The sequence below is a fragment of the Budorcas taxicolor genome, chromosome 1, assembly GCF_023091745.1.
Source record: "Budorcas taxicolor isolate Tak-1 chromosome 1, Takin1.1, whole genome shotgun sequence".
Taxonomy (NCBI): Eukaryota; Metazoa; Chordata; class Mammalia; order Artiodactyla; family Bovidae; genus Budorcas; species Budorcas taxicolor.
In genome coordinates this window covers 8,157,485-8,179,207 of record NC_068910.1, presented here as the reverse complement: position 1 = coordinate 8,179,207, position 21,723 = coordinate 8,157,485, and the positions used below count along the sequence as shown (strand labels likewise).

Sequence of the window (21,723 nt, the reverse complement as noted above, 5' to 3'; positions counted from 1 at the left end):
CTGTCCACGGGATTCTCTAAGCAAGAATACTGGAGGGGGCTGCCATTTCCTTCTCTCAAAGGGCTTTTTATAAGGGCCCTAATCTCATTCATGCAGGCTCCACAGTCCAGTCCTAAACACCTTCCAAAAGTCCCACGTCTTGGGGGATAGAATTTCACATATAAATTTAGGGGATGGAGTACACACTGAGTTCCTAACACTACCTCCATCCAGTTGCTTGTAAAATCCGATTCAAAATTACAGTGGAAAAAATAAAATTACAAAAAGATCAGATCTTATGAAACCCTCCCCACCCCCTTAGCCTTTAGCTAATGGCTTTATACACTCTTTATCCTTCCAAAAATAAAACCCACAGCCCTTTCCAAAGTTATCCTACTTAATCTTACTACGTCATTGGGGCAGGAAAGCAATTCATAACCTTTTCTTAAAGGACATTTCCTCCAAGGTCTTAAGAACCACGCAGAAGACGGGAGCCACCGCTCCCAGCTGTTGGGGTGGAGGGTAGAGGTGGCGGGACGCAGCCGGGCGGTGGGCAGACCGCCCAGCCGACCCGGCGGGGGCGGGAAGGAGGAAGGGGCGTCCCCAGAGCGCGGCTTTAGCGCGAATCCCCGGCCTAGCTCTACTTCCGTGCTTGCCGACGGGACGAGATGAAGAGGCGAGAGGGCGAGAAGGCGAAGAGGAATAAAGGAGAGGGGGGCGAGAGGCTAGGGAGAAGAGGCGCCCGCCTTACCTCAGAGCCCGCAAGCCCAGGGGAGGGGCCCTCGGCGCCGCTGAGGACTCCGGCGCTCCGGGAGGGCAGGTCTTCGAGGGCGGCGGGGCAGGAAGGCTCGTAGTGTCTGGGCGGGCTCGGGCCGTTCGCCCGCAAACAACCCTGAGGCGCGCCGTGTCACACCTCAGCGCCCCAGCCGCCACAGCGAGCCTGAGGGAGGGGTCGCGGCGCAGCAGCTTTCCGCCCCGACTGGGCCAGCAGCGCTAGGGCCCGGGGCTTATTGTTCCGGGAAGTCGCAGGCGAAGTCGGGCCGGGTCGGCGGGCTTCGCACAGCTGTTCCCCCCGCCGCTCCCCTCAGAGGGCTACCGGCAGCTGCCGGCGCGCCGACTGGCGGCGGAGGCGCGGCGGGCGCGTGTCTCTTTAAGGGGCCGGGCCTGTGCGGCTAAGGGGCGGGCGGGGTAAGCGTCGCTCCCCGTGTGAGTGTGTGGGGGAGAGAGCGGCGGGCGGGCGCCGGAGGGAGGGAGCGAGCGGGCCAGCGACGCGGGCCGCCCCTGCCGCCGCCGCCGCCGCGGTCGGACCAGCGGCCTCCTCCCCTCCCCTCCCTCGCGTCGCCCTGCCGCGGGGAGGGGGCTCGAGTCGCGGTCTCCAGCGGCTCCCGATGAAGCAGCAGCTGCCGCCGCAGGCGCCTCCAAAGATGGGGGATTTCTACGACCCCGAGCACCCGACCCCTGAGTAAGTATCAGCTCCGCGGCCTCCCGCTGCCCTCGGCCGTCTCAGCCCGAGCCGAGGGCGGCGCGTCCTGGCGGATGGCGCGGGGAGTAACGGGCCCGCGGTGAACTCGCGCGGGCGGCGTGCAGAGCGGGCCCGCGCCGCCGCCACGGGCCCCTTGTCCGGGCCGCCACGGGCCGGTGGTTGGGCCCGGCGTTGGCGCCGCTGCTCGCGTCGCCGCGGCGGTTGGGCCGGGCGGTGGGGGAGGGGCGGCGCGACCGCCGCCGCCGCGTCTGTACCGATCCGGCCCGCCCGAGGATCGGCGGTCTCCCCCGGATCCTCGTGGCCCAGTTGGGCTGCGCTACCTACGAAAGGGACTGAGCCGGAGAAGCAGCCGGTGCCAGACTCGGCGAGGGGGCACCGGCAAGAGTAGGCCGCGAATCCCCGGGCTCGGGTGGAAGCCCGGCCCGTCGCCCGGCCTCCCGGCGACGGCGGCTCTGACCGGAAGGGCCTGCGTGCGTCTTTCGGCCCAGGGCGGCCGAGGGGCCCCGCGCTGCACTCTCGGTTTTGATTTTTTTTTTTTTTTCCCCTCTTCTCCTGGAACTTGATCCTGGCCTGGTAGTGCTTCCGGCTTCACATTCTGCACCTTTGGCACTTCGGTTTGTAATGGTGGCGAGGTTTGAGTGGCCCCAATGTGGAGGTGACACCGGGTTTGTTTTTCCGCCCGAAAATGAAAGCCTTCGGAGGGGTATACATTCTCTACCAGATTATGAGATTTGCACACTTTCGGACACTCAACTTCCTCCGTAACAGCAGCCTCTTGCCGTGAATAGATGACTTTCTACTCCTTGTGAAGACTTTGTTAAGAAGCAGGAATCGCTTGAGGAGCCTCTAACGAAGACAGTGCTCTTGAAAACCGAAATATCTAGAAACCAGTAGTATATTTTAAGCCTGGGACATTTTTACAATGCTGTTGAGGGCCGTATCAGCTACTCTATCTGGTTTCTTGAGAGAGCTTCCACTCCAGAGCCTGGAATCACTTCTTTCCCTACGTCCTCCCAAGACTATTGTTTTGAAAAGTTATCCTTAAACTGCATTTGCTGGTGTTGGCTCAAGTCTGGACCCACGAATGTATGGCATATTTCAAACCTAAACAGTTGGTAGAGATATCAAATGAAATTCACTTTTATGACCAGAATGATTCCAAGATATTTGCTCTTTTGACACATTTCAGCTTAGTTCTGCTATGACTCTTTACAGGCTCTTGGTTTGAGACTTGGGAAACCTCACAAAGAGGAAAATTCTGTATCATGATCCAGTAACTGCTTGTTGAGCACTTGTCCTGTCCAAAATAACATGCTAGTTCCTGAATGGTCCTAAGTGCTTGCTTTTCAGTTCCTTTTACCAGGTTGTTTGGTGAAGTACAGAAACCTTAAGGATCACGTTCTTAGACTTCTTGAAAGAAAATACAGCTTTTCATATTATATGGAATAATGGACTCAAGTGCATCTTTGATGGACATGAATGTGGGGGGGAATCAGAAATGTTATATTTTTTTCTATAAGGTCTTGGAGTTTTTTTTTTTTTTTTATCGCTTTTCTATCTGTCCTGCTTCCTAACAGTGGAGATTTCTAATTTCTGTAGTGACTAAGTGCTAAAATATATGTGTGGTATGTGTGTGTGTGTTAATCTACAAGGAGTATGTAGAGAATTATAAAATGTTTTATTTTGTAATACTGTAAGAACTGGGAAGGGTCTTGGTAGGAAGCATCCTGAGTGATACCACCTGCTTTAACAGATGCAAGAAACAACTGAACAACAAGTGACAACAAATCCTATGAAGTTGTTTGTATAAGCTAGTTAGGGTGTGTAACTCTGGAGAGAGAAAAGCGGTATAGTGGTTAAAGAACTTGGATTTCAGAGCCAGGCATACCTGGATTTGAACATTCATTGAACCTTGAACAAGTGACTTCATCTCTCTAAGTTTGAGTTTTTCTTATCTTTGAAATAGGTGTTGTAATGGAAGCAACCTCATAGGACTTTTGGGAGAATCAAATGAGAATAATATATGAAAAGCACTTGACAGAGTGTGACACATGTAAGTGCTTCTAGCTGGGGTCGTCAAGGAACGCTTAAGAGGTAGGATGGTAAGCATGAAAAGATTAGGTGGGCTAGAGAGGTGGTGCCAATGGCTGGGGGGAGGAATGACCAAGTGCCCTTTTCAGACTGTAGATAGTTTGAAATATTTCTTAGACACATGAAGAAATGAATAATGAAACTTAAATTCAGTTTGATTGAAGTAGCAGTTGGAACTTGATGTTCTGTTTGTCTCCTACCAACTGTTTAATCAGACACAGCTGTAAGACCTAGCTTTTCCTCAGGCATCTAGGATTGTTTCAGGTGAAAGTGACTAATGACCTGAGTATCTGTGCATTGGGTGTCTGCTGTTGAGCGGACCCAGGGCCAGGTGTTGAGGACACTGCAAATTAAATCCAGTTGGAGTCTTCAAGGAGTTCTTCTAATGAGAGACACAGGCAAACCCTTTACAGAGATTGCTGTCGTTTGATTGTATGCGTATTTACTTTGTGCCAAACATAGGCATGCTGGGGTGAGCGATGTACAAAACGATTTTGCTTGTGTTTGCACCTTTCCTAGTGAGGGGTGATAATACATAATATAGAATGTTCAAAGGTTATTACTTTGAAAAATGGAGCACAATAAGGGGGATCCAGAATTTCTGGGGTAGATGTTGAAATGTAAACTGAGCTGCATTGGGTGAGCCTTCTTGAGAGTGATAGGCAGACTTAAAAGGGAGGAAGTTAGAGCCAATAGTTTATTCCAAGGCTCTGAGGCAGACCTAGAGAGTTCTGCTCAGTATGACTAGAATGGAATGAACAAAAAAGTAATAGTATTAATACATTATGTTAGGGTGGGGTACAGATTTCACAGGGCTTTGTAGAGCATTATAAGTTCTTTGCCTGGAGTTTTCAACCAAGGAGTGACACGGTCTGCTTTCAGCTTCCAAATGATCACTGAAGTTTGCAGAGAGGAACAAACAGTAGAAGCAGGGAGATACATACATATAAGGAAGCTGGAAATTGAGAGAGATGGTCATGACTTCTATCAAGGTGTTAACAGGAGATAGTGAAAAATGGTTGAATTCTGGATATATTTTGAAGATCATACCAATGTGAATTGTTCAGAGTTCAGATGTGGCATGTGAGAGAGGAGTCAAGGATAATTCCAAGAGTTTTGGTCTGAGCAGTGAGAAAGATGGGGTTGCCATCAACCAGGATAGGGGTGACTGTGAGAAGAGCACATTTGGGGAATGGATGAGTTCAGTTTTAGAAGTGGTAAGTTTGAGATGCCTTTTAGATATTCTGGTTGAATTGTCATTCAAGTCTGGACTTTAGGAGAAAGGTCTGGACTAGAGAGACGCTTTGTAGTTGGCCACTTCGGTAGTATTCAAAGCCACAAGACTGGATGAGAGAGCACCAAGGGATCCGATGTGGAGAGAGAGAAGGACACAAGATTATTGTTGTTGTTCAGTTGCTAAATTGTGTCTGATTCTTTGCAACACCATGGACTGCAGCACGCCAGCCTTCCCTATCTTTTCACAGTCTCCTGGAATTTGCTCCATTTCATGTCGGTTGAGTCTGTGATGATCTAACCATCTCATCCTCTGCTGCACTCTTTTCCTTTTGCCTTTGGTTTTCCCAGTATCAGGGTTTATTCCAGTCAGTTGGGTGTTCACATCAGGTGACCATAGTATTGGAGCTTTGGCATCAGTCTTTCCAGTGAATATTCAGGGTTGATTTCATTTCAGATTGACTGGTTTGATCTCCTTGCAGTCCTAGGGACTCCGAAGAGTCTTCTCCAGCACTACACTTCTAAAGCATCAATTCTTCAGCGCTCAGCCTTTTTTATGGTCCAGCTCTCACATCTGTACATGAATACTGGAAAAACCATAGCTTTAACTATACGTTTTGGAGCCCAAGAAAATCTGTCACTGCTTCTACTTTTTCCCCTTCTATTTGCCATGAAGTGATAGGACTGGATGTCATGATCTTAGGTTTTTGAATGTTGAGTTTCAAGCCAGCTTTTTCAGTCTCCTCTTTCACCCTCAACAAGAGGCTTTTTAGTTCCTCTTCACTTTTTGCAATTAAAGTGGTATCATCTACATAACTGAGATTGTTGATATTTCTCCCAGACTGCAGTCTTGATTCCAGTTACCCTGGCATTTTGCATGATGTACTGTGCATATAAGTTAAACAGCAGGCTGACAATGTACAGTCTTGACGTACTCCTTTCCTAATTTTGAATCAGTGTTCTGTTCCATGTCCGGTTCTAATTGTTGCATCCTGACCTGCATACAGGTTTCTCAAGATGCAGGTAAGATGGTCTCATATTCCCATCTCTTTAAGAATTTTCCAGTTTGTTATGATCCACACAGTCAAAAGCTTTAGTATAGTCAATGAAGCTGATGTTTTTCTATAATTCCCTTGCTTTCTCTGTGATCCAGCAAATGTTGGCAATTTGTTCTCTGGTTCCTTTTCTTTTCTGAACCCAGCTTGTACATCTGGGAGTTCTTGGTTCACACATTGTATCTTAGCCTTACTAGCATGTGAAATGAGGACAATTGTCTGATAGTTTAACATTTTTTGGCACCGCCCTTCTTTGGATTGGAATAAAAACTCACCTTTTCCAATTCTGTCGCCACTGCTGAGTTTTCTGAATTTGCTGACATATTGAGTGCAGCACTTCAACTGCATCATCTTTTAGGATTTTTAAGTAGCTCAGCTGGAATTCCATTACCTCCACTGTCTTTGTAGTAATACTTCCTAAGGCCCACTTGACTTCACACTCTAGAATGTCTGGCCCTAGGTTAGTGACCACACCATCATGGTTATCCTAGTCATTAAGATCTTTTTTATATAGTTCTTCTGTGTATTCTTGCCACCTCTTCTTACCCTCTTCTGCCTTTGTTAGGTCCTTACCATTTATGTCCTTTATCATGCCCATTCGTGCATGAAATATTCACTTGATATCTCTAAATTTTCTTGATCTCTAGTCTTTCCTATTCTGTTGTTTTCCTTTATGTCTTTGCATTGTTCATTGAAAAAGGTCTTCTTTTCTTGCTATTCTCTGCAACTCTGTATTCAGTTGGGTATATCTTTCCCTTTCCTTTGCTTTTTGCTCCTCTTCTTTCCCCAGCTATTTGTAAAACCTCCTCAGACAACTACTTTGGCTTCTTGAATTTCTTTTTCTTAACTGCAATGCCAATAGCATTGATATAGAGGGCAGTGTTAACAGGGATAGCATCCATAAACTTAGGGGGAAAATTATGTCCTCACTAACCTCTAACTAGAAGTTATCATTTCTTTTAATTACTAATGTAAACAGAAAACTGTAGTATTATTAACCTGTGATTTTATTAGCCTATAATATAGTATCTGTGATTTTACTGCTAGTACAAATCACAGATTTTTAATATGTTTTGATTATTGTAGATACTTCATTATCTACATTCATCATTACATAGAAATTTCAGTAGATCGGAGATCCACCACTAGATTGTTGAGGAGCATATACAGTACTGTATCATACATTTGGGGTTTTTGTCCCAAAGGTAATTGGTCTCCTTTGTTTATTTCATATATTTAAAAATATTAAGCTGAGAAGGAATTTGCAGGCTTCACCTGACTCCAGAATGGTCCAAGGCACAAAACATTGGACTCTGTATCCTAACTCCTGGTTTAGAATCTCACCTCTTTTACTTAACAGCTGTATGAACCCGGGCAAATTTTGTAATGCCTTGGTGTCCTTGTAGGTAAAGTAAGAATCATAGCAGTATTTTCTGCAGAGGGGTTTATGAGGATTTAAGAAATAGGACAGTGTTAAGTTTTTTGAATAATCTGCTTATTTTTAATTGGAGGGTGATTACTTTAAACTTTTATTAGTATTGGCTAAAAATGCAGCTAGAAAGAACAGTACTTCATAAGGCACTGTGATATGAAAAGCATGGTGAATTTGGCAAAAATAAAGTTTGTTAGCTGGCAAAAATACTTTAGCATGTTCAAATTAAATATAAAGCAGTGGGGATAGTCATGTTCTTACAACATTCTCATAATTCACCTGAGTTACAGTGGGGTTAGAGATGCCATAGGAAGCCAACTGAAAGATTCCACATAGAGTCTGGACCTTTAGGAGCTTTGCAGCCAGTCCATAATTCAGTTTTTGTTATTTTATAAGAGAAAAATAGCTTTATAGTGATTGAGGTATGTTCTTCAGGCCAAGGTATAGTCTTTGGGCTACTGAGGTACATGGGAGGCCAACTACTCGGAGGGTTTCCTGGTGATCACAGTAAGCCTGATGGAGCTATTCTGTTGCTTAGGATAGAATGTGTGTGTGTGTGCTCAGTCATCTCTGACTCTTTGCGGCCCTGTGGACTGTCCATGGAGTTATTCAGGCAAGAATACTGGAGTGGGTTGCCATTCCCTACTACAGGGGATCTTCCCAACCGAGGGATCAAACCCATTGTTCCTGCATTGGCATACAGATTCTTTACCACTGAGCCACCTGGGAAGCTCAGGATAGAGTATATCTCTCCAGATTTCATGTCCCTCTTTTTGCTCTTGCTTCGTCTAGATTTCCAGCCAACGAGTCTTTCTACTGATAGATTGTCTCTAAAAGGGTATCGAGTAACTGTTGTTGAGCAGTTGCTGTGTTTCCTGAGAAATGTTCAAACTGCCAAGACATACCTATCAGTTGTCCCTTTCTAGTTTTAGTGGAACTTTGGTATTTCAAATCTTTTCTGCCACTTTTCACTGTAGTGACTAATTGATTTAATCTATAAGAGCTGACTCATTTGAAAAGACCCTGATGCTGGGAAAGATTGCAGGCAAAAGGATAAGAGGGCACCAGAGGATGAGATGGTTAGATCGCATCACTGATACAATGGACATGAATTTGAGCAAACTCTGGGAGACGGTGAAGGACGGGGAAGCCTGGTGTGCTGCAGTCAGTCAGAAAGAGTTGGACGTGACTTAGCGACTGAAGAACAAATTCCGCTTTAAATTGTAATGCATTGTGATTGACTGTTCAACACATATTGATAACAATCTTTCTTAACCCTGATGTTTAGTGTTCTGTGAGCATTGTCAGTTTTTGCCGAGAAGCAAGAATAGTCATATGCTAGAATAAAAAGTTGACCAGCTTCATAATTTCTGTTAATTCTTGTGAGATACTGTAGAGTATCTTATTTTGTAATGTATGTACTGAGGGCTATTGTAAGACCCTGAGAGACGATTCTCATTAGAAACTGAAACATTTACACCTATAGTCACTGAAATTCAGGCTTAGAATTCTTTCTTCTTCCTTTCTGAGAGAGATCTGCTCTCTAGGGGGAAAGAATCTTTTATTTGGGGGGAAAAAATATTCAAACTTTCAGGGAAGTGCTAAGAATAGCATAGTAAAACTCCCATATTTTCATCTGGATTGACCAGTTGTTGAAATTTTGCCACATTTGCTTTATCTTTCTTTATAAAAATATATATAGCTGTGTTTGTTTGTTTTTAATCTATTTTTAATTGAAGGATAGTTGCTTTATAGAATTTTGTTGTTTTCTGCCAAACTGTGTTTGTTTTGGGCTAAACCATTTGAGTGTAAGGTGCAGGCACCATGACGCTTTACCCCTACCTAAATAGTTCATAGTATAACCTGAGAACAAGAATGCTCTTCAGGCAATTTAACATTTATAATAATACACTTGATATATAGTTCACAGTTAAAGTGTGCCAGTTACTTCAATAGTGTCCTCTTTTTTTGGCCTAGGGTTACATACTGTGTTTAATTGTCATGTTTTTTTAATCTCTGAAGATTTAACTCTTCGTACTAAACATAAATATTTTGAAAACAGTAACAATGTCTGATATTGGTTTGAAATGTTTTCATTTTTTCTTTTTATTTATTTATTTAGGCTGCACCTGGAGGCATGCAGGCAGGATCTTAGTTCCCCTAGCACAGAAAGTTCAGGGGCTTAACCACTGGACAACTGGGAAAATCCAGAAATGGTTTCTTTCTTAATTACTAGAACAATAAATGCTTATTGCAAAAGGCAAGATAATATACTTAACAGAGGAAAAAGTAGAAATCTACCTTTAGCATCTCTTCTTGGCTCCATCTCTTCAAATCCAGCTCATCCTAGAGGTGACCACTACTCACAGCTCAGTGTGTGCCTTCCCAGGTCGTTCTGTCTGCACATACTGCATCATCTGCCTGCTTGCATTTGTGTGTAAGATGTGCTTATCTTTTTTGATAGGGAATACTCTATATTGTGAATGTGCCATGTTAAGTTGCTTTATTCTATATCATGTTAAGTAGTTTAAAAGCCTTAGGACATGAGCTGCATGGAAAGTGTCTCCTTCCAATTGTTTTCCCACAGGGTGAGTTTATCTGGTAATTTATGATGGCGTTTTCGTGATTCTGTTTAGAGTTTGATTCCTACACTTCTCTCTTTCCTTTTCTTTTTTAAAATTCTATTTTATTGTCCATATTTATTTCTGTTTGTCTTGTCTGGTGTTGATGGATTAAAATAGCTTTTATTCCTGCCCTACTTTGATCAGTTGGTTTTCTCAACTCAAGGTATTTAAGAGCAGTCTCTTGAAAATGGTTAATTTGAAGCTAGCCAACAACCTGGACAACTGAAGATTCAGTAAGTTTTTTTTTTTTTCATAATGGGATTTATATTTGTAAGTGTACTTTTATGAATTCAAATGAGAGGCAATTATTTTGTATAATTTTTGGTTATTGTATGCTAATCAGGTATTGTGTTTGAGTCCCTCAGCTTTGGAATTCATGTATAACATTGGTAGGTTGTTTTTTTAAATTAAGCTTAATGATTATTTCAGTATCTTTTCCAACTGAGCAAATACTTTGGTCATTTAGATGGAGATTTAGAGTTCGTCTGAGGTTCTCAAGGTGTTTTTATTTTAGAATGCCTTTTCTGTCCCATGCTATCTCCCTAGTGAAAATATCCTTAGGATGGTGTGGGTAGTGATAGGGATTTGATCCTGCTGGCAGGCTTCTACCAGGTCTGCTCACTGGGAGCACTGCTGTGGGTGTGCAAGAACCTGGAGCAAGAGGTGGTTTCTGATTGTAGCTCTTCCTGCTGCCCAGTTCCTGCCAAATGCAGTTAGACTCTCTTTGGGGAGGGCTGTACAGTAATCACCATTATTTGCTTCATGATTACCTCTTTGGAGACTCATGGACTAACTTGTGTTTTGAGTCTTTTGCGTGATATTTAGCTTCTTGGTGATTAATTGTTAATTACATATGCTCTATTTTAGTAGGCAGAAGATGTCATGTTTAGAATTTTTATGAATTTTTGTATGACTGTAAAGTAGGGCTAACGTTTTTCATCAGTTACGTAGATGACTGCAAAAACCCTTTCTTGAGAAGTCCATTTTTCTGATGAACACACCGACTTTCTAAAATTGCCTGGTTAAATATATATTTCTTCAACTAATTCCTCACTTCTCATATCTATATCAATTCTAAAGTATAAGCTACACTTTTTGTGGTACTGCTTCTGTGCTAAAAATTTTAAAGATTATCTGTAGAAAACAGATGAGTTTTGAGGTACAATAAAACACTTTGTTAGAAATAGGCTAAAATGGACTCCTGAGGTTTTCCTCAGGATCACCGTAATAGGTATCTTATTTTCGCTCAAGTTTACCGTATCCATTAAAAAATAAATATGAGAGTATAATTAGGAAACCAGTTGTCTAAATTATGAAAAATACAGTATATAGTCTTCTTGGCAGATTAACACCGATTTGTATAAAGAATTAAGGTTAATAACTAAATAGTGAATTGAAACAGTGATAGTTAAATATAAAACCAGTATTTCCCCAATTGTAGAATACTCTTGTGTATTATAGAGAGACAGTGAGTCTACCAAAAAATATCTGGGGCTCATCTTTCTTTGGCTACTTTTCTTTATTATTGGAGAGGATAATGATAGTGTCAGAGGTTATGAAATTGGAGCAGAAGTTGGAATCTCTGATAGGAAATTTTTTTCAGATATGCACATACCAGCTGTTCAGTTTGTTAGTCGTATGCTTTTGTGACATGTACCTATTAAGTATTTTTATTACTAATTTTTCATACAAATATTTTAAAAGATACATTTGTATGCATGTGTATTTTTTATAATTCTCTAACTTCTGAGATACTTTGGATGATTCCTCATACAGACCATCAAATAAAGGCTGACATTCCATTGGAGCCTGTCTTACTTAGCGTTTATCTGTTCTGTCGCATGATTTAGACATGTTGGTTCTGTTGTTAGGACCTAAGGGATTTTGTAGTCCTGTGCTCAGTCATGTCCGACTCTTTGCAGCCCCGTGGACTGTAGCCCGCCAGGCTTCTCTGTCCATGGGGATTCTCCAGGCAAGAACACTGGAGTGGGTTGCCATGCCTTCCTCCAGGGGATCTTCCCAGCCGAGGGATTGAACCCAGGTCTACCACACTTCGGGTGGATTCATTAATGTCTGACCCACCAGGGAAGCCTTTTGTAGTCCTAGTTCTAGAAAATCCAAGGACCATGATAAGTATGTTTTAGAGACTTATTCTTTTAAATGGAGGAATCCCAGTAAGTAGCGTCCGGGAACATAGTCATATGTGCTTAGTTAATGTTTGAGTTGATCTGATTGGTCATAACTCTCTTTATCCTGTTTTCCTCAGAGTGAGTGAGGAAAATTATAATCATACTAACACTGGTGGTAAGACCGTCTTAAATAACTATTAGATTAGGAGCAGAGGGGTCAGGGAATTGAGTTGTATGTGTTGAGCTTATGAAAGTGATTGGTGCTCAAAATACTTTTTAGGCTTTTTCTGTTGATCTTGGTGAAGACAAACTAATGAAACCCAGAAATCTGGTGGTGGTGGTCTGAGAGAGATGATGACTGCTGCCTTAGGTAGGACAGTGTATTGTGCTTTGTGTTAGAACTTACTTCACTTAGTATGACAACTTTAGGTCCATCCATTTTGTTACAAATGGCATTATTTCTTCTTTTATGGCTGAGTAGTGGTTCATTTTATATATACATATAGCGTGTATAAATACACACACACACACACACACACACTACAGCCTCTTTATCCATTCCTCTGTTGATGAACATTCAAATTATTTCTATGTCTTGGCTACTGTGAATACTGTTTCTATGAATATAGGCGTGCCTGTATCTTTTTGAATTGCAGTTTTGTCTGGATATATGCCCAGGAGTGGTATTGTTGGATCATATGGCAACTCTATTTTTAGCTTTTTGAGGAGCCTCTATATTGTTTGCCATAGTGGTGGCACCAGTTTCCATTCCCACCAACAGTGTAGGAAGGTTCCCTTTTCTCCGCACCCTCTCCAGCATTTGTTGTGTGTAGACTTCTTAATGATGGCCATTCTCACCAATGTGAGGTGGTAATTGTAGTTTTGATTTGCTTTTCTCTAGTAATCAGCCATGTTGAGCATCTTCTCGTGTACCTGTCAGGCATCAACGTGTCTTTTTTGGGGAAAATGTCTATATTAAGATCTTCTGCCCATATTTTGATTGGCTCTTTTTTAAATCGAGTTGTTTGTATGTTTGGAGTATTAGCTCCTTGTCAGTTGCATTGTTTGCAAATATTTTCTGTGTGAAGAGTTTTATGGTAAATAGATATTCTCCTTTCATTGTCTTTGAAGTAATTACAGTATTACTATTTCAGTTCTTAGTATTGTAGATTAAAAAGTATTGGAGTTGGTTTTCAAATCCAGTTTAACTGACTTTTCTGACTTTTAACTGACTTAACTGACCTTTTGAGAGTCCCTTGGGCTGCAAGAATATCAAACCAGTCAATCCTAAAGGAAATTGGTCCTGAATATTCATTGGAAGGACTGATGCTGAAACTGAAACTCCAGTACTTGGGCCTCCTGATGCGAAGAACTGATCATTTGAAAAGACCCTGATGCTGGGAAAGATTGAAGGTGAGAGGAGAACGGGATGGCAGAGGATGAGATGGTTGGATGGATCACCGACTCAATGGATATGAGTTTGAGTGAGCTCCAGCAGTTGGTGATGGACAGGGAAGCGTGGCGTGGTGCTGCAGTCCATGGGGTCTCAAAGAGTCGGACATGACTGAGCGACTGAACTGATTACTCTGTTATGCCTCTCCATCAGGTGTTTTGGAAACACACAAAAGGGGAGAAGGGGGATTAGAGCCTGCCTTCTGAACGAAAGGCCCTAGAAAAGAAAACTGGTTGAGTCATACAGTACTTTTTTCATTACACTGTACTAGTCACAGTCTTTACACAGTGTCAGCCTTGATTTTTCAGTGTTCTCATAGGTGTTGATGGTAGACATGAAAACCCAATCGCCTAGTCGCACTTCTGGATATGGTATTAGTTACTGTTGTTAATTCCAAGTCATAGTCCTTCCATCATTTTATTTTACTCTTTGTTGTTTCTCTGTGAGGTGGGCATCTCCCTTGTCAGTTTGAAGTATTTCATTGTTATAGAGCATAACTTTTGACCTCATAACAATAAGCTGTTGATGGCACTCCCCGACCCTCTGTGATGACTAGAATATTTTGGGACTTGACTAGGGCTGTGGACCAACTACATTTTCAAAATTGTAGTTTAGTGTAACTTGACTTTTGAGATACAAATTAAAACTAGAAACACATGGTATAGAAGTTATTATGCATTATTATAGTATATATCTGGAATTTGGTATCTGGTAGTGGAAATTGCACTCAGATTTCTCATTGGCAAAATGACATACAGAATACTGTTTTTATTAATAGATTTACTTTGAGAACTCAAAAGATAATTTTCACAGGAAGTGAAAATTTAGCACTGTGGTACCTTATCCAAAGAGATTGGCAAATGGGTGGAAAATAGGTTAAAATATTCAGAATATTAGTATTCTCCTTCCCAAACACAAAATTGCTTTATAATCACTGTTGCTGGTCTTTTTTAAGTTTCTCACCTTAACTATTTTAAAATAAAATGACTCTGAACTAGAACTGTGTATTGATGTTATTTGGCAAAAGTTAATATATAGAAAATGTTTCCATCATGCATAATGTTTGCTATGGTTACATATTTGTGATTTTATTTTGGTTAATTATTGGGGAGTTAAATCTTACAACCATAGAAATAAATTCTAAACCGGATGGGTAAATCCTGGTGCTTACTTTTGCTTGGATTGAGGGTTTGATGCTCAGCCACAGCCAGGTGAGTGGGCCCTGACTGTGTGTGGGTGGGTGATGGGGTGGGTGCATATCTTTTGCTAGCACTTTGCTTGCTGCATGTGCACACATGGTTTCTTGTTTGCAGATTGGTTATCCTCTTTCATATTGCAATTAGACAGTAAGCGCTTTTTATTATGAAAAACTTCAAATGTTTGTACACGAGAGAATGGTATGATGAATACGCTTTGCTCTGCCCAGTGTACTCAGCAAGCTTCAGCAGTTATTAATGCTTTGCCATTCTGGTTTCATCTGTCTCCCACTCTTCTGTTGTTTCTGGAATATTTTAAAGCACCCCAGGTATTCTATCATTTCATAGTTAAAGAAGTAAGACAGGCTCTAGAAATAACCACAATATCATTGTCATATCTAGTGCATGCGTACATTCTAAGTTGCTTCAGTCATGTCCAACTCTTTGTGACCCTGTGGATTGTAGCCCACCAGGCTCCTCTCTGTCCATGGGATTCTCCAGGCAAGAATCCTGGAGTGGGTGCCATGTCCTCTCCAGGCATATCTAGTGCAACTGGCAGTAAATATCTGATGCTCTTTCGTATACTGTCCCTGCTCATTTATTAAAAGATACATCAAGATCTAAGTGATCATGTGATTCCTAGATTTCAAATCTCAATCTGTGATAGTCTTATATGTTTGCTACATTTTTTTGAAGACTGGTAGTTATATCAGGCCTTTCACCCCACCTCCTTCCTGCCAGTGGTTTTCCAGTTACATACTGCATCATGTTGGCCGCAGGTAGGAGAGGGCACATATCTGGTTGTTTTTATTGATGTCAAAATTAATCATCAGATTCTAGTGTAGTTGGCTTGATCCATTCATTACAAAAGTTCCTCATCAACCTTTCATCTGCTAGGTTTTGCTGCCATTGATGATCATTGCATTTATTAGCTAGAATTCTCCTATAAAGAACAGCTATTACTCACCAGCTGTTTGATTGCCCTGAAACACAGACACATGATCATCAAGACTCTAGTTTGAACACTTCTGTTACTCTTTATTTCATGATGCAGCCCCTTCTGTTGCTAGGCAGATACATTTACTGTTACACTAAATCAAAATATGTTTCTCTGAAACTTTTTAGTCTTTTTCTCCCAGTTCTGTGTAATAGCTAATAAATGTTTGACTTAAAGAGCAAGGGCTCTGCAGTCAAACAGCCTGAATATTTGGCTCTGCCACGTTACTAGCTATAACTTACGTTTCTTCATTTGTGAAAATGGGAACACCGATATGTAGTATACCCTTCTTAGGTTTGAGGATCAGATGAGCTAGTTGTATGTAAAGCATTTAATGAAATATGTGGGAAAATGGAAAATATTCTGTTAGCTACTTCTAATGGTGCTGGCAGTCTGATTGGCTATAAGACAGTAGTGTACATAACATGGTCCAGTTACTAAGAACTTAGCCTTCAGCTCTTTCTGTCATGACTCATTGGCTAGTACTAAAAATGAATTTCAGCATTTATACATAATGTTTTTTGAAGGTTATTTGGTAATGGTTATACCTTCTCCCACAGTTTGCTAATGAGGAAAATAAAACAGGTAATTTAAGAGATTTAACTCAAAACAGAAAAATGTAGTGAAACTCATTTGTATATAGTAAGCCCTAAAATGTTTAAATTAGATCCCCATTCTGCCCAATTATGAGTTTTGGAAAACAGATTACTTTAACAGGAGAACATAGTTCATGCAAGTGTTGCTAGAGGCTAATTTGGAAGACCAGTTTAGAAACATTTCAGGTATACATACTATTGGTAACATTTGGGATGATATTCTTAGCTTTCCTCACTGACTAGAAACTCTTCAGTGATACATTGGAGATCAGCTGTGTTTACAAAGTGATTTCTTATTTAAAGAAGATAACTTTACTATAGACACTCCACATTAAAATAAAGTTTCAACTATTTGGGGATATAAGAGTGATGAATATGACATGGGAGAGAGAAATGCTGTTTTGACCTATATTTATTTATATAACTAGAGATAGCTTTGAAAAGATGCCATACTGTGAGAATATTCCTGCTGTAATTTTAATAACATTTAAAAAATAACATTTAATCTGTATACGTGTATACATATATCTGTTTTGACTGTATCAGTCAAAACTCTATGTTTGAGATACTATGCTAGTTGAAGATGTGGACGTCAGAGCAAATGAGAAATAGCGCCTATGTTTATCAAGTCTGTTGTCACTAGTTCAGGTTAGTATATTCATTCCAAACTGCTTTGCCTAAAGTTTCCAGGCCTTTGATAAAAAGCAGTGGTATTCATGGCTATTTTTTTGTCCACGTAAATCATATATATTTCTCATCAGTGTTTTTATTTACTTGTCCTCATGAGTTCCATTTCTTGGATGAGAGGATGGCAAATGTTATAACTTACGGCTTGTATGGCTAATTTTTTCTACAGGTCAGTTTTGAGGTATTGACCTCTTTTCCTTTGAGAATTGTTTAAAATGAGAAAGCTAAAACCTGATACTCTTGTTAAGAAATTTCTTTGATTCAAAAAGTAATAAGAATTTATGCTAGGAATGGGACTGGCAAACCCAAGGAGATTATACAGGAAGGACAAGGTATAACATCTTGTTATGTCTTGATACCCTAGTCTCTTTGTAAGGAAAGAGGAAAACAGGCACAGTAAATGCAAATCAAGGCTACATATGTGATGGCCATTCTGCAAAGTTTATGATGTAGGAGGAGGGTGGCTGCAGCTGTGAAATTTTGCTTCTTTCCTAATACTGGAGATAATCACTCAGTACTTGAGAAGGATTCCTTGCCAGTATTTCCGATGGCTCTTACTTGGGCCTTGGTGTGTATAGCAAACCAGTTTTCTCCTGGAGAGCTCAGAGTCCTACTTGAAGTCAACCTCTGGACTAAGATGTTATGAGCAGTGTTATGAAATACTAGCCTTCCGTTTTGTCAGTTATCTTCCTTCCTTTTGTTATCAGCCAGTTCTCTCCTTTCTCTTGAGTTTTCATCTCTTCACAATACTGCCTCTGCAATTTTATACTCTATTTATTAGAGAGTTGAGTTCAGTGCCTACCTGAATATGAGTTTAGAAAGATTTCAGGTAGTGTTTTTCCAGTTGAGGCTCTAGGATCCCCAAGAGTCCATTAGTCTCTTTTAAAAAAAAAAAAATTCTTAAAGGACGAAGGATTCTGTGAGGATATTTAATAGTTTTTCACATTTTATTATCTTATGTTGAAAAATAATTAAATTTTTGAGATAATTTCAGGCTTATAGAATGATTTCAAAAGGAATAGGGATTTCTTATACACCATTCATCTAGATCCCACAGATGTATATAGCACAGGGAACTCTGCACAGTGCCATGTGCCAGCCTGGGTGGGAGGGGGTCTTAGGGGAGAATGGATATGTGTGTGTGTATGGCTGAGTTCCTTCACTGTTCACCTGAAACTGCCACACATTGTTAATTGGCAATACCCCAATACAAAATGTTTTCGGTGTTTAAAAAAAGAAAAGCAAAAAAAAATCTACTGCACTGAATGCAAAAGTAATACAGATTCACATGTAATAGCAAATAAGAAAATAAAAAGAGGCCCATATGTGTCACTCAGATATGAGAAACACCAGCTTTAAGTATTTGAGGAATATTTGAGTTTTAGTAAGAAAGCGTTAAAGATTAGGAAGGAGTGACTCTTTAAAGCCTTTACTTATTAAAATCAAGATAAAATGCTGTATCTGATGTATGGTTCAGGAAATTCAATAAACTGAAATCGTGGATTGAGACCTTTAGGGCTTCACTTTTATAACCTTATATCTAGGATGAGAATTGTGTCTGATCTTAGGTAAGTTCTTATCCAGATTTTTCTTAAATGTTTCTGATGACAAGGAAACTTAAGTACCCAGTACAGAGGCACATTCCAGTTGCAGCTACCTCAGATTTTGTTTTCATAAAGCAGTAAGAAAGACTAACAACTCAGTAGGTAATCAGTGGCAAAGGAGCTGAAAAAAGCACTTCCCAGAAAAAAGAAAAAATGCCAGTGACCTATAGATATCTGTTAGGCTGGTAGAACTACAACTGAAGCTATATCTTAAGTACGTTGATGTGTAATTATATCCAGGGCTTTCAGCCCAGAAAAGGTAGAGAGGTATAATTTCCGTTTGTGTATGTCTTTTCTCCTTTAAAAGCAATGTGTATGCCCATATAAACACACACTTTTTGGAAGGATATGCAAAAGATAACAATAGTCGCCACTAGGTAGATGTAATTTTAGTTGTATATCTTTTTGTAAATTTTATGTTTTTCCCTGTGTACATGTATTTTTCAAATAAAGAAAATTAACATATTCTAACTTAAAATGAGGTAAAATCTGTCATTCTGTACTTTTGGTGGTCACAGGTCCAACTTTTGGAATTGTACAAAAATAAGGCTATTTTATCTTCTAAGTTTTCTGATACTTTGAGATACATCGCTATGGTCCTGTAACTTGTCTTTTTCCAGAGTAAATAAAATTATGTCCTTTTAAGTATAACCATTTCCTGTGTAACATGGTATCTGAAATACATTTCCTTACTATCTGGCTTGTTTATGTTTATGAATCTTGTTGATATGGCCGAATCTCTCTCATTATATGCGTCCTCCCTTTGGAAACTTCCTGTGTTTCCTGAGAAGTTGGTTGATTGGTCGATTTGAATAATCATGTCATTCTTTGGCTCTTTGAGCTTTCTGTGACAAAGACTCTTAATTAAATCTTTTTTCCACGTGTGTCCTGTGACCTAACAGATTTGTCTTTGTGTTGACACGGATAGTCAAAATTCTTTAAATACAGTTCTTCAGTAAGCTGCAGATCTGCATACTGTACATTTTTGACAGAAAATTGGCTGCTATTCCTCTGGGTTTTCTTCTGTAGTAGGTTTTCCAAAGAAGAAACAAGGCATTCTAGCACGATCTCATGCTGGAAAGTTAAATGCATGATTTTGCATTATGTTTTTATGTTTTATGGCGAGGGCACAGGAGACTCAGTACTACCTGTGACTTCTTACCCGCCTGTTCTATTAACTTTCCTTCAAACTTTCCTATTCTTTGCTCTTGACATTATATTATTTACCAAAGCAAGTGTTCTTCTGTTAAAAACGTTTGTGGCTGATTCCTGCTATTAATTATGGCCTAACAATTTCATTAATGTCTTTAAAAAGATCTTTTAGGAACAATTCTTTGCATTCCTATCCTTCCACTAAACTAAGTTGCTTATCTTCCTCTTTGCTGTTATACTTGTGCATACTTCTATCCTTGTATTTATTTGCTCCATTATGTTGGAATTACTTTTAGAACAATTGTGTTTACAGAAAACCATAAGAGCTTCTTGAGGGGAAGGACTCTGCTTTAATCACCTTTTCTCTCCGTCACCTAGCACAGTGCATAACACTATCTTCATTGAATATTTGCTATGCTAAATGTAACTAAGGCTATGAAGGGACAGCCCATATAGAATATACCCGGAGGTTGTATGCATCCTAAGCTTTAATAAAAAACAACTTACATTTCATTCCATTTTAAGTATTTATGATTTATTTTTTATTCTTTTGCATGCTTTCTTGGCTGGATGACAATAGAGAAGAAGAAAATGAGGTAAGTATAATTTAATTAGGTATTCAGTGATTATGAGATTGAAAACATTCAAAATTTAGCTATCATTTTGAATATGAAATGAAGTAATAGTTTTTGCTTAATTTTGTTTTTGGATCTGTAATAATTCATTCCAGTGAGGGATGTTGTATACTTCATGAAAATGGTTTTTAAACTTTCAAGCTTCAAGAGCTTTTGTCAAGGTAAAGGAAGCTGGCAACTTGAGACAGTGTATTTTTACTGTTTTTATGCATTGAGCTTTCATGTAAGATTTAATTTGAAAAGTGAATTTTCTTTCTTAAGAAATATTTGAAGACCACTGCTCTGTGATAATGCATGTAAAAATGTTTACTTTCCCACTTGAATGGTTACTGTATAATTTTTGAAAACTGATTTCAGATTTTTACCATGTTGAAGTGGAAAACTGTTCTCTTAAATAGCCAGAGTTGATTAAAGAACATCAATTAGAAAAATGTTGTAGATGGCAAGTGTACTATCTTTAATTTAGACTTGAGTTTGTTGCTGTAGACTTTCCTGATGTTCTGTCTACAGCCGAGGTTAAGCCTTTAACTTCTGAAGCCCACCAGTTCCTTTGGTGGTTTGGCAAATAATGAAGGGTAAAGTCTTCTTAGATACATACTTTGTAGTTGTTGCTTATAGTAGGATAAGACTATAAGTCCACTTGGCCTGGGTATGTATGGGGCCCAGCAGATGTAGTGGTAATGTGCCAGGACAGTAATTTCCAGGAAGGCAGAAAGGCCTGGTTCTCATTTGGTTTGGTTACCTCATCTATAAAATGAGTGAGGTGGGAAACTGCTCTGTACCAGCGGTTCCCCACGTCTAGGAAGTCCCTCAGAGTTGCCTGAGATGCTTGTTTTCAGAAAACAAAACAAACTTCTTGTTCACTTTAGAGCTATTGAATTGATGTTTCCTGGAGTTTTGTCACAGATCTATATTTCTACCAAGTACCCAAGTGACTCTTTTTTTTTTTAATCTATTAATTTGTTTGGCTGCACTGGGTCTTAGCTGCAGCACATAGGATCTTTAGTAGAAGCATGTGAACTCTTAGTTGTGGCATGTGGGATCTAGTTTCCTGATCAGGGATGGAACCCAGGCCACCTGCAGTAAGAGTGTGGAGCCCTAGCCACTGAACCACCAGGGAAGTCACCTCAAGTAGTCCCTGCAAGTGATGATTCTGTGTGATGCCAGAAGACCACTAGTTGTAATGACTTATGATGTTTCTTACAGGATAGGGACAAGAACAAAGTATTTTCATGATGGAGATGTTAGCTATTGCTGTCTATCCATGTCCTCTTATAATGTATGTTGAAATACACATCAGATTATTTTTAAAATTCTGCTTGGAAAATAGTTCTAAAACTGTAAAATCCTTTAAGAGACAATAAGAGTAGAAAAACA

The 21,723-nt window shown here is 40.2% G+C and overlaps 1 protein-coding gene and 1 long non-coding RNA gene across 3 annotated transcripts in view; one reads left to right on the top strand and one right to left on the bottom strand.

Annotated features, from left to right (window-relative positions):
- Positions 1 to 1,068, bottom strand: part of LOC128045139 (uncharacterized) — a 50,664-nt gene extending 49,596 nt beyond the window's left edge. For both annotated transcript variants that reach the window (XR_008199136.1, XR_008199137.1), the window contains exon 1: positions 731 to 1,068. This is a non-coding gene — a long non-coding RNA (uncharacterized LOC128045139). The remainder of the gene's footprint in view (positions 1 to 730) is intronic.
- A 299-nt stretch (positions 1,069 to 1,367) lies between these two features.
- Positions 1,368 to 21,723, top strand: part of SETD2 (SET domain containing 2, histone lysine methyltransferase) — a 75,133-nt gene continuing 54,777 nt past the window's right edge. The window contains exons 1-2 of the mRNA XM_052636638.1: positions 1,368 to 1,441; positions 20,268 to 20,307. Of these exons, the coding sequence (XP_052492598.1) occupies positions 1,368 to 1,441; positions 20,268 to 20,307 (114 nt within the window). The remainder of the gene's footprint in view (positions 1,442 to 20,267; positions 20,308 to 21,723) is intronic.